This window comes from Chiloscyllium plagiosum, unplaced genomic scaffold (assembly GCF_037043375.1).
Source record: "Chiloscyllium plagiosum isolate Xiang-an unplaced genomic scaffold, Cpla_swu_hap1 HiC_scaffold_12, whole genome shotgun sequence".
Classification (NCBI taxonomy): Eukaryota; Metazoa; Chordata; class Chondrichthyes; order Orectolobiformes; family Hemiscylliidae; genus Chiloscyllium; species Chiloscyllium plagiosum.
In genome coordinates this window covers 36,789,678-36,803,240 of record NW_028270150.1, presented here as the reverse complement: position 1 = coordinate 36,803,240, position 13,563 = coordinate 36,789,678, and the positions used below count along the sequence as shown (strand labels likewise).

The 13,563-nt window shown below is 41.5% G+C and overlaps 1 protein-coding gene across 50 annotated transcripts in view; it reads left to right on the top strand.

Annotated features, from left to right (window-relative positions):
- abi3bpa (ABI family member 3 binding protein a) overlaps positions 1–13,563 on the top strand; it is a 350,635-nt gene that overhangs the window by 258,406 nt on the left and 78,666 nt on the right. For 49 of the 50 annotated variants that reach the window (XM_087992632.1, XM_087992642.1, XM_087992635.1 and 46 more), the window contains 4 exons: positions 440–529; positions 4,056–4,145; positions 5,307–5,396; positions 6,366–6,443. In XM_087992632.1, coding sequence (XP_087848758.1) covers positions 440–529; positions 4,056–4,145; positions 5,307–5,396; positions 6,366–6,443 — 348 coding nt within the window. The remainder of the gene's footprint in view (positions 1–439; positions 530–4,055; positions 4,146–5,306; positions 5,397–6,365; positions 6,444–13,563) is intronic. The other variant, XM_087992648.1, reaches the window with a different exon arrangement.

Here is a 13,563-nt window from a genome sequence, read left to right as displayed (position 1 = left end):
AGAGTGTGAGACCAGCATGGATAAGAAAGTCTATTGAACTTTTAACTTTGTTTTTTTTTTAACTTAAGATTTTATACCTATTTACCTTTGTACCTAAGATGGTGCCGGGACTGGTGACTTGGTCCACTTTTCACTGCAGTCATGTACTTCTGTACTTGAGTACACATGACAATAAAATCTAATTCTAATTTTAATGTCAAAAAGGTGAGACAGGTTCAACTGGATAAGTGGAAAGAAAACCTAAATCAGAAAGAAATGAATGAATATTCCAAGCAATGATAGTCTATCATAGGATTTTTAAAATGCTTATATGAAGCGTATTGAATTAGCGAATACAAGAATTGGCATAAACATTCTTTAAATTACAGTAATGGTAATTTGTCATTACTAGTGCCATTTTGATGAAAGCTACAAAGGATTCTATTTGGTTTCTTTCCAGTGCGTAAGTTGCCAAAATCTGATACTCCCCGCAAGTTTAGCTCCACTCCAGTATCTGAGCTCGATAATAAAGAAGATGAGGAGTTCACAGGTAAATGCCTGTAGAACCATTGCTGTCATTACAATATTAGGAAACAATTTGTGCAATATCTTGGATAAAAATGTATTTTGTACATTAGTTATTGCAAGGAATAGAATTTAAATATTGCTCTTTCATGTTGCCTTGTCATTTTGATCAGTTGTAGAACACAGTATTTTATTCATCTTGTCTATAATATTTGCTTAGTGTTTTAGCTTATTGCAAACATGCAGCCCCTTGGCAACACCATCCATCAATTTCCACATCTGTGGTAAATATACCCAGCAGTGCCTCACCATCACCTCATTTGACTCCTCTACACATCCAAATTGTCTGACTGCTTGTCTGCCAGTATTGGATGAGCAGAAAGTTCCTCTGGCCAAATATCAAGAACACTGACTCTGCCACCAACTCTGTTCCTTAGCTACCAACTCCAGTCTTCTCCTTGGCAATTGCCTGAGGCTGAACCAGAGTATTCACAAAATTTATATACTATTAGCTACAAGATGAGTTTGCGAATACATATGCATGCCGTCATAAGACTTCCTATTTCTTCACCATATCGTCCGACTATCTCCTTGCTTCAGCTTTACTGCCGATAAACCTTCATCTACACTGTTTCCTCCAGACATAATGATTCCAGCTCCTGGCCAACCCCTTCATAAAATTGTCATCCACAACTCTGCTGTTTCTATCTTAACTATCCAAATTCCATGTATCCAACACCTAATGTCTGCTGATCTATACTGACAACACTTCAATTTCGCAATTCTTCTCCTGATTTTCAAATCTGTCTTGGCCTCAACATTCAGCATTTCTGTGACTTCCTGAGTCATGCAGTGTATTTGTACTTCACCCATTATTGCTTCTTAAGTTCCAATATTGGCAGCCACACCTTCAGCTACGAACACCCCAAGTTCTAGATTTCCATCCCAAAAGTCTCTCAAGCCTATCATCTTCCTCTGCTTTTAAAAACCTATTTAAAGTATATCTTTTTACCAAGCTTTTTTCTGTCACCAGTCCTTGTATCTCCTTTTATGGTTCCATGTCAAATTTTGACAGTATCAAGAGGTGGAGAAGTCTGACGTTTCTTCAGGAGTGGAGTTGGGGGTATGGGGAGTTGCAGATAAAGATGGGAAGGAAGGGTTATGGGTGGGGAGAGGGGCGAAGTGGTGAGGTGGTGATAGGTGAATTCAGATAGTAGGTATGATCTGGACCTCCTAGCAACTTACCAGGTTGTACCTTACACCTGAATTCACCTATCACCACCTCACCACTCTACCCCTCCCCACCTATAACCCTTGCCCCTGCCCCACCTTTATCTGCAGCTACACTTACCCCCACTTCCATTCCTGAAACATTGGACTTCTCCATCTCCTAATATTGCCTGACTTGCTGTGCTCTCCTAGCCTCCTGCTTGTCTACATTGGATTCCAGCATCTGCAGCTTCCATGTTTCTATCCATGCTTTGTTAGTTTACACGCCTCTGAAATGTCTTGGGATGTCTTATTGCAGTAAAGTTGCTGCATAAATGCAAATTTGTTATTGTCACAATTAGTAAATAATTGAGATTGGAAGACAAATGTATTTGTGCAATTTTAAGGCACTGTAAAAGTGCTGTAAATTTTCTTGTATTTACTAAAATTTGGCACAGTATGTCTTTGCATGGAGTATTTTTATTACTTTTTATGGAACTTACATCAAATCTTTTGAATTTCATTGGCTTGTCTGAATTATTTTGCATGGCTAATGAGTACATGATATAAAGTTGAGAATTGTGTTTATAAACATGTATATATGAGTAAATATTATGTTGTTCAGGTAACAAAGCATTCATTTTACATTTAGTGTCAAGCAGACGTGCATTGCTTATGCTAGTCTGAATCATTTCAGATGGAAAAATGCTATATTGTATGATGTTTGCGATTAATTTTCATGAAATGTATTAACTGATTAATACATTTCCAAGATTTTCCTCTCTAATGGTAATGCTGTCAGAAGTGTGGCAGAATGGAATTTTGGATATCCCAACTAACCTGATGCCAACTTTGGGTAATGTGCCTCAATTAACTTAATTTAATTTTTTTATATGATCTTGGCAGAAGCTGCTGCAGGATTCCACAATCTGCAGCTGCATAACAAAACAAGTCAGCATTCCTAATTGTCTCAGTCATTGAGCCTTAACAACACAGAGGAGGCTATACTGCCCACCACATCTGCTGTTGACCTTTTGAAAGACCTATTTACTTAGTCTCATTCTCCTGCTTCATACTCAGAGGCGCCCATATTTTTTCATTTTCAAATATTTATTCAACTTTGTTTTGAGCCTGTATCCAGATAATCCCTCCAAATCCTAACCTGCAAACAAATCCTGTTCATTCTAAGCTGATGACCTACATTGGTCTCCAATCACGAACACCTCAGTTTTAATATTCTCCATATAGTTTCAAATCACTCAGTTGACTGCCCTGTCCCACCTCTGTAATCGCCTCTAGCCTCTGTGCTCCCCTGCCTCTGACATCTTCAGCATTCCTGTTTCCAAGGTCCTAAACTCTGAAATTTCTTCTCTAAACCTCTCCTTCTTGCGATCTCACTTTGCTCCCTTAAGACATTTATTAAAACTTATCTCTTTAAGTTTAGGAGTCTGCTGTCATATTTTCTTTTGTGGCTGGATATCATATTTTGTCATATTGGGGTGCAATATGAATATATGTTGTTGTGGTCTAGGAGTAGCAATGAACACATTAATTGCTGGAATATCTCTTTCTTAACTTAAATTGTTCCAGTCAAGAAATTGTTGCTTATATTTTGTCACTTAGTAATGGTAAAATAACTATTGGATATCAATATGACTAATGTCTGACATTACTGATGTTTTAGCAATGGGAAGTTTGCTTGTTGCTCCAGATTTCATTGCCAGCAACTAAGAACTGACAAAGACTTAATGAACTCTGTGACCTTGATTTGCCCTTTTATTGACATTATTTTGAATTCTGGAATCAGCTTCAGGGTATTTCTGATGAACAGAAGCAGTTATATCACTAAGCAGACTAAGCAACCTATCATATTGAAGGATTTTCACAGACAGTAAAACAGGAAGTAAAAGCTTCAAGCAGATTATCCTTTTTCTTGGAGCCTGGACCATGATATCACTCAGTCTTTGTCAGCTCTTAAAAATATGCATATCATCCCCAAGTTAATACTTAGGGAGGAGCATCCAGCATATTATTGAGACAATGTTAAAACACGCTCTGGGAGCGGAAATGGCATAAATCTCTCACCAAGTACCGCTGCTGAACAGGTAGAAATGCAGAGGAAAATCCTGTCTGATATTTCTTTAGTTATGTTATTCCTCTTTTATTACCGACGCAGCAGTCATCATGTCCCTTGTTAATGTTTGATTGAATCACGTAAAGTTGATTAATAAAAACGCTTAAATAACTTATGTAAATTAGAGAAAGGTCAGCTTATTAATATCAGTGTTGTTTCAGTGAAAGACAGAAGGGTATGTATCTGGCTTCTTTGTTATCCCTTACAGAGCATAAACTACCAACCTCTGGCACTCCAGATGTGCTCATTCAAAGTCAAGAGGCCGCACTTGATAAGATAGAGGACAAGGATTTCACAGGTATCATTCAATGAAATTGTCTTTAATTACACATGTATTCAATAATTAAGTGTTCAAATTAATGTTTTATGTTTAAATTGTTAACTTATATTGTTGTTTGTAGACTTTGAAGGAAATTTAAGAGCTAGAACATTTAGCATAATTATGGATTGGAGGTAATATACGTGACAAAGGTCACTAAGGTTGTTCAGCATCAGCAATGTCGCCAAACTAGAGAGCTACTGCAAAGGTGACCCACACCAGGGGCATCGTTTATAGGTGAAAATTTTAGCCATGAAAATGCAACTTGTGTCATAAATGTTATTCTGTGCTTTCACTTGTAATTGGTCAACCCTAATTTCTTACATTTTGCACTTATGTTTATGACTGCAAAGGACAATCGACGCACTATACCCCTTGCATGTTGGCTTTTGTGCTTTGAAATATGTGAACTAATTGATTTGCGTTGTATTGCATAGCTTTTAAGGGCTGTGCTTATTCCAATGATGCCTGATCTATTTCATGAACTTTATAGGTAAAGAACTATACAATAAATTATTGCCTGATCTGTATTATAAAGGTTGTCATAGAAAAATGGCTCAATGAGTATGCCATATATATGTAACATGATTACATTAAAGTTTCCACATATGTATTGAATGTGGAACAACTATTAGAATTTGCATGCAGTCTTTTGCTTTTGCGTGAAATATGTTTGGAGGTCAGTTCACCATCTGTTTCACTTTTTGTAAATGGTTATGTTTGCATGAGTTATTCTGACTCTTTAATAAGTTATGCATACCCACTGATTTTGTGATTGCGCTTCTTGTAAAATGTACCACTTGACCATTCTGAGCCTTCCAGGGGTTTCACATAAAACGTTTGCCTGTACAGCTCTAATCCAATCACTGTTGTTCTTGTGTGAAAGATATCGTGTGGTACTATATTGTCTACTCAGCTGGTCATCTCGCATGGATTTTATAATTCTATAAAGTTATTCGTGGTCAGTAAACTGTGACTGGAGTTAAACATGAACAGTGTTTTAATTGGCTTTAACGGGTAACAGATTCCACCATGGGCAAATCATGTCAATGTACTACAAATACATAGATGCTACAGCTGGTTCTGTTTGTGTATTTATCGGAGATGAAAGAAGCTTGCATTATTTTTTATCATTTGCAGAATATTTGTTTCCAACTTCTGACACTCCACATGTGCGCAGTTCAACCTCTGTTCAACCTCCATTTGATAGCAATGGAAAAATGCTCACAGGTATTTCTGAAAATAGCGGCTTGGGCTTGACTGTTGCCATGTGTTTGTGGAAAACTTTACATAGTCATTGTTCACAAATTGTTCAATAGTCTGCTTTCATGTTGCTTCATGTTTTCAGCAGATTGAATACAATCCATCAAGTCTTTTTCCTGCATTATTTGTTGAGATAAATTGTAAAAACATTGCTTCTACAAAAGATCTGAAATAAAAGGTGGGAATTTTGGAAAAGCAGTTTCAGGGTTTGGATGTTATTTTGGACAACATTTTATTTGGATTAATAGGAATGATGTTGCAAAAAGCAATTTCTGTATTTCCCTTGGTTCTAAATGTGAAAATGTAACAACCTGTAAATTAACATCATCAAGGTTTTGCCACATTTAACGATTGGCTGAAATGATACCAGCCTGTTTGAGCAGATATAAATGTTGTAATGCCCTGCTATCGATAATGACATGGAGTGCATTGCTTTCCTTTGCATTTGGGTTAAATATGTTTTAGTTGTGAATGCAGTTATTTTTGCTTGGACTTCAATGTTTGCTTTTGCTTGGGGTGTATCAAGTTATCAATGCAGTGAATATCTCATATTTAAAGCAATTTGCCAATGTAAATTATCATGTGGGAACAATGTTTTGCATGTCTTGTGGAATTTAAACACTGATGGTTCAAGAATGCCTCCCTCATGAATTTTAACTCATTGTTCAAATATTGCATTCTATTTCAGTAATGTATTGCACCTTGCATTAAGCCTAATCAGAAAGCATGTTTATACTTTTTTGATTATTAAATGTATTGCAATATTTAAAGCTTTGCTGTTGCATGCATATAAATAAGATATTTACATTTTCTTTCCAAATTAGGATATGCTCCGAAATTATTTTGTTCCTTTTTAATACCACAATTAATTTAAGAGCCTTTGTTAAGTACATTTTTAACTGTCACATTTTTGTCTTTGTTTGTTCTCATTCACAGAATCTGATCCTCCATCAGACAGATCCCCAGTCATCACCTCCAAACGTGTGCAGAAACCTGATACGAAGCAGTTTACAGGTATTGGTGAATGATGTTCTGACAGGATTATAACTCAATTTTTAAAAAATTCATTCATGGGTAACGACTGGCAGTCCCTAATTACCCAAAGAACAGTTAAAAGTCAACCACATTGCTGTGCATCTGGAGTCACATGTAAATCAGACCAGGTAAGGATGACAGATTTCCTTCCCTAAAGGACATTAGTGAACCAGATGGGCTTTTCCTGACAATCGGCAATGATTTCATATACTCTTGTTTCCATATTATTATGGAATTCAAATTCCACCATCTGCCGTGGCAGGATTCAAATCCAAGTGCACAGAACATTACCTAGGTCTCTGGATTAACAGGCGAACGATAATGCCACCAGGCCATCGCCTTTCCATAGAGCTACATCTCTTTGTATCGTCTTTCTATGAATCTGATAAATGGTTAAACAAAAGACTCCTTGAACAGGTTCAACATTTTCAACACTTCCTTATCTAAATAAGGCTTGGGTTTTCTGTTTATAAGGGATTTCTGCTGTTTCAAGCTGGCTAAAAACTCAAAGTGGTAAATTTGAATGCCAGCTATGGTCACTGAGAATCAAATCTTTCCCTGCAATAGCACAAATTAAACATCTTAATCAGGCATATTTTGGATATTTTCCACTGGACATTTTTCATATTTTCAATTTACTTACAATTTCCCTTTGACCTCTTGTTGTCAGAGTGCGATACCAAAAGCTAGTGATTATGCATGAGCCCCTTGTTGAACTGGAATTTCTTCAAATAAGAGCAGGCATAAGGAATGTCAGGAGACTTCAAACATGAAGCTATTTCAGTAGAGCTTGAATAAATCACATGTGAACTGACATGCAACCAGCAGAGTTCACTCAATAGCACTAATTGATGAGAAACGTAATTATTTTCCTCCCCATAATAATAAATGAAGTACAGTTGTAGGTGTGGTGTATGTACACTTCTCTCTCAATGTTAGCAAACTTTTGTATCTGTGTTCTGTACCTAAGATTCTGGAATACATTTATCCACAGAATATGCTCATTACATTGGACAGAAAGCAATGCCCCTAGCCCCAGTAGTGGGTTTGCTGAAGAGTTTGATGTAATTGGGAGAAAGATTAGGTACAGGCAGAAAGACCCATAGACAGCCTAGGGCCTTACTCTACCACTGTTTTTGACTAGCCAGGAGGGCTTCTCACTCAATGCACTCAGTGCTTAATTGCGGGACTGTGCATAGGGAAGAGAGAGGCCTGTGGCGAGCCAGTCTCCTACTCTTTCTTTGAATATCTTCCCTCTTGCAAGCCAGCCAGTCTCCTGTCTCCTCATGAACATCAGAGCAGGTGAGGACTGCAGATGCTGGAAACCAGAGCCTAGATTAGAGTGACGCTGGAAAAGCACAGCAGGTCAGGCAGCATCTGAGGAGCAATAAAATTGACATTTCAGGCAAAAGCCCTTTATCAGGAATGCAGGCAGGGAGCCTCCAGGGTAGAGAGATAAATGGAGGTGATGGGGGGGGGGGGGGGGTGGTCTCTCCACCCTGGAGGCTCCCTGCCTCCATTCCTGATCAAGGGCTTTTGCCTGAAACATCGATTTCCTGCTTCTCTGATGCTGCCTGACCTGCTGTGCTTTTCCAGCACCACTCTAACCTAGACTCCTCATGAACATCATCTCACCGTCACTCTCCTGTGGCCTGGATCACTTGTCAATCCTAAGCTCTAATAGGTGCATGTCCTGCTGCACTCATTAATCTTCAGGATGCTGTCGGTCACTGATTGGCCAGCAGCTCCTCAGCAAATAGGAGTCCACTTCTCCAGGGTCCTAAAGCCTGGAAAGGCTCGCCATGTTAAATACTTAACGGCACTTAGTTGTACATTCCTGACCTGACCCTGCCCCCCCCCCCACCCCCATTCTCGAGCCAGATGGCAAGAGCTCCTCTGCCCACAAAACCAGAAATTGTTGGTGAAACTCGGTAGGCCTGGCAGCAGCTGTGGTTAGAAAACAGAGTTAAGGTTTTGAGTCCAGTGACTCTTCAGAACTGATGCCGTTTTTCTGATGAAGGGTCACCAGACACGAAACGTTAACCTTGCTTTTTCCCCAAGATGCTGCCAGACTTTCTAAGTTTCACCAGCAATTTCTATTTTTGAGGGTAGAATTTAATGTGTGCAAAGGATCTCTTATCCTCTGGCTGGAGAACAAGGTGAGGCCAGGAATTTCTGTTTTTGTTTCTGATTTCCAGGATCTGCAGCTCCATGTTTTGAATGAAATTCTATCCTACCTTCCACCACCACCACTATCCCCACCACCACCACATCCCACACCCTCACACCCCAGCCTTTAGGTTTGTTGTAGATGCTTTCTTAATCCTTCCCCAACATTTCCTGTTTAATCTATAGGATTCAGGCTGCCTCAGTACAACCCTAAGGATACAGGCTAAGGCATCAAGGATTGAAATGAGGAGAAATTTCTTCATCCATGAATGACAAGTCTGTGAAATTCTCTGTCATAGAAAATGCTTGTGGCTAAAATATTGAATGCTTTCAAGAAGGAATTAGATGTAGTTCTTGGGGCTAAATGCATCAAAGGTAATGGCTGAAAGTGGGAATAAGATGCTGAATTCAGCCATGATGCTATTGAATGGTGAGGCAAGCTTGAAGGGCTGAATAGCCTACTCCTGCTACTATTTTTTATGTTTCTAATCCCTAATTAAGTCCTTCCAGACTGAAGCAGTTCAGTAATTGCTGGGGAAGTTGAAGAGATTACATTTTTTTAGATATGCAGAGTATGCTGCCCCATACTCCTGGCCCCTAAAAAGAAAATGTTTTGTATTCATCGGCACGGTGACTCAGTGGTTAGCACTGCTGCCTCACAGCATTAGAGTCCTAGGTTCGATACCAGCCTCTGGCGGCTGTCTGGAGTTTGCACATTCTCCCCATGTCTGCTTGGGTTTCCTCCAGGTACTCCGGTTTCCTCCCACAGTCCAAAGATGTGCAGGTCAGGTGAATTGGCTATGCTAAATTGCCCATAGTGTTAGGTGCATTAGTCAGAGGGAAATTGGTCTGGGTGGGTTACTCTTCAGAGGGTCGCTGTGGACTGGTTGGGCCGAAAGGCCTGTTTCCATACTGTAGGGAATCTAATCTAATATAGTGTCAGTGCCTTACAGAGCACACAAGGAAAGTCACAGGCCACTAGGCTCAGAGTCAGGCTCTTTGCTCTGCTGAGAATCTCAAAATTCCATCCAGACCATTTTCTGCAGTCCGGTGGGAGACTGAGAGATTCCCTGCCGACTCCTGCTCTGCAGCATCCAGCAGCACAGAGCATTTTATTATTCAGTTCTTGCAGTTTAGGTCAGCAAGTGCATTCCAATTTCGTGCCAGATCCTCAGTACAACCCTAAGGAGTGAATAATAGCTTTCCTTTCAATGGAGCAATGGATTAAATTAGAACAGCACCATTTCCAACTCCTTTGTTGCTGTTCTCTGATCTATAATGTTGCTGCTTTTGGTTGTGAATATGATGAATTTGGATGAGAGCCTACTACATAAATGTTCATCAGAGATTTAGGTCATCAATCAAGGCCCAACTGCATTTGCTACTGCATCCTTCCTGCCAGGCTGAACGAAGTCAGCAGCTGGTGAGAGGAATGTAAAGGCCCTTTGGTCTGAATGTTCATGTATATTCTTAGTTCATAGTGAGTGACTTGAACTTCCATCACACATTATCCTACTTTATGTATTTGTTTCTGGTGAGCTAGTGTAAGCTATCTGTACAGGCAAGAAGTGGTATGGATCTATTCAAGTGAATACCAATAATACATTTCATTGTGAGTAGCTGCTATTTTTGAACTTGTGCCTTTTATAAGATGAGAGTCTACTGCTGTATAAATGGAGCAGTGTTATTGCTGATTACAAAGTGTGTTGCAACTTCTTAATAAAGCAGACTTTATATTTTAAAAAGTGGGAAACTGCTTACAGCTTTTTAAAAATGAAATGATTGTCTTGTGGTGAAACTAGATTGCTGTTGATAGTGTTAAAGCTTCTGCTTCTGTAAGATACACCTTTATGAAGGACAGAGAATAATTCGACATGTATTTGTAAATGATAATTTGATGGCCAGCTTTAGTCGCTGGAGCTAATATGATTAGATTACTTAGTGTGGAAACAGGCCCTTCGGCTCAACAAGTCCACACCGACCCACCCCATTCCCCTACACCTAACACTACAGGCAACTTAGCATGGCCAATCCATCTAACCTGCACATTTTTAGACTGTGGGAGGAAACCAGAGCATCCGAAGGAAACCCACGCAGACACAGGGAGAATGTGTAAACTCCACACAGTCAGTTGCCTGAGGCGGGAATTGAACCCGGGTCTCTGGCGCTGTGAGGCAGCAGTGCTAACCACTGTGCCACCGTGCCGCCCACTAGAAATTGAGCTCCCATATAGCACACTGAGCCTGACGCGAATTGAAAACATAACCTTCTGATCCGGAGTCAGACGCGCTCCCGTTGCGCCATAAGCCCACTAATCACTATAGTGTGAAGTACGGATGTTAATTATTATCACAAAGGAATTTCCCACTTAAACTGCAATTTTATGTCAAATTTGCTTCTACTTTTGTCTGGTCATTCTCCTTCATGGGATAACTGGCATTTTCAAACCTGAGATTGATAAGACTTTTGTTATGTAGGGGTATATTGGGATATGGAGCAAAGGGAGGCAGATAGAGGAGTAGGTTCAATGATATAGTCTTGTTTCTGTACTCCACAATTGATAGCACACCAAGAATGAATTAATGTATCAGCAAAGACATTGACTATCCAAAATGAATGGTTTACTTTTTCAGGAAAGGTCCTTAAAGTAGTCTCATGGGCCATGGTTAGACAGTGATGACATGGCAGTTCAAATCAGTTTCTGTTTCTTAGCCCATGATATTTAATACCTCCTTGTTTTCCTTGGTTCATGTTGAACTCTTTGCTCTCATATCTTGCCTTTCCAGTGATATTGTTTTTATTCTAACTCATTCGACTCTACGAGTTCCTGTCCATTTCATCCATATTTCCCTGCATTCCAACTGTCTTGTCATTGTGTTAAGGCTTAAATATCCCTTTGATGAGCCCACATCTAGTTTCTAGGGGAAAGATCATGACATTTGGAAGGGGTAGGGAAAAGTCTTTCCTTTTCACAGTCTAACAACAACACTGACTGCAGGTTGCTGTTCCCCTTCAGCTTCAATATAATGCTGACTGCAGCCCGTTATCCCAGCCTGCCTCATTACAATACTAACTCCAACCCACTCTTCCCAGTCTGCCTCATTACAATGCTAACTCCAGCCCACTTTTCCCCATCTGCCTCATTGTGATACTAACTCCAGCCCACTCATCCCAGTCTTTTTTTTCCCAAAAATATACTTTATTCATAAATAATTTGATGGTCTGTACAATTGGTCATGCCATATGTATGTAAACATTTACATACAGAGATCAAAACTTATCATTTTTATACAGGTCTGTACATTTTTTGATCATATGCCCATATAATTAGCTGAGGCGTCAGCAGAGCCCAAATGACTGCATGGGCCCCCTGTTCTTCATTAGGCAGGCAGACTTTACACAGTGGTCTTTCCCCACCGCGCCTTGGCAGCAGCTGCCCCAAGCTTCAGCGCGTCCCTCAACACGTAGTCCTGGACCTTGGAATATGCCAGTCTGCAACACTCAATCGGGGTCAACTCCTTCAGCTGGAAGATCAGCAGGTTTCGGACCACCCAGAGAGCGTCCTTCACCGAGTTGATGATCCTCCAGGCACAGTTGATGTTCGTCTCGGTGTGCGTCCCAGGGAACAGACCGTAGAGCACGGAGTCCCGCGTCACGGCGCTGCTCGGGACGAACCTCGACAAGCACCACTGCATTCCTCTCCAGACTTCCTCTGCATAGGCACATTCCAGAAGGAGGTGTGTGACAGTCTCGTCCCCCCCCGCAACCACTTCGAGGGCAGCGTGCGGTGCAGCTGAGAGTCCGGGCGTGCATAAAGGATCGCACAGGCAGAGCCCTTCTCACCACCAGCCAAGCCATGTCTTGGTGCTTGTTGGAAAGTTCTGGCTATGAGGCATTCTGCCAAATGGCTTTGACAGTCTGCTCAGGGAACCGCTCGATAGGATCCGCCCTCTCCTTTTCCCGAAGGGTCTCAAGGACACTACGTGCTGACCACTTCCTAATGGACTTGTGGTCAAAGGTGTTTTTCTTCATAAATTTCTCCACGAAGGACAGGTGATACGGAACGGTCCAACTACTCGGAGCGTTCCGCGGCAGCGAGGCCAGGCCCATCCTTCGCAACACCGGGGACAGGTAGAACCTCAGTACGTAGTGACACTTGGTGTTTGCGTACCGGGGATCCAGCTTGATGCAGCCACACACAAAGGTAGCCATCAGGGTGAGGGTGGCATTGGGTGTATTTTTTCCCCCGTTGCCTAGGTCTTTATACAATGAGTCCCTTCGGACCCGGTCCATCTTTGACCTCCACATAAACTGGAAGATGGCCCGGGTGACTGCAGTGGCACAGGTTCTGGGAATAGGCCAGATCTGTGCCACGTATAATAGCAATGACAGTGCCTCACACCTGATGACCAGGTTTTTTCCCGCGATGGAGAGCGACCGTAGCTTCCATCTGTCCAGTTTCTGCCTCACGTTGCTGAAACGCTCCTCCCAAGACTTGGCGCACGCCCCAGCCCCTCCGAACCAAATACCCAGCACCTTCAGGTGGTCGGTCCTGACGGTGAAGGGGATCAAGGATTGGTCGGCCCAGTTCCCGAAGAGCATGGCCTCGCTCTTGCCTCGGTTTACCTTGGCCCCCGAGGCCCGTTCGAACTGGTCACAAATGCACATGAGTCTGCGCACGGACAGCGGATCCGAGCAGAAAACGGCGACGTCATCCATGTACAGGGAGGCCTTAACCTGCAGGCCCCCGCTGCCAGGAATAGTCACCCCTCTCAGGTTCGCATCCTTCCTGATGGACTCGGCAAATGGCTCTATGCAGCACACAAACAAGGCAGGAGAGAGGGGGAAGCCCTGCCTGACTCCAGATCTGACTGGGAAGCTATCTGATTCCCACCCGTTGATTGAGACTGCACTGACAATGTTGGTGTAG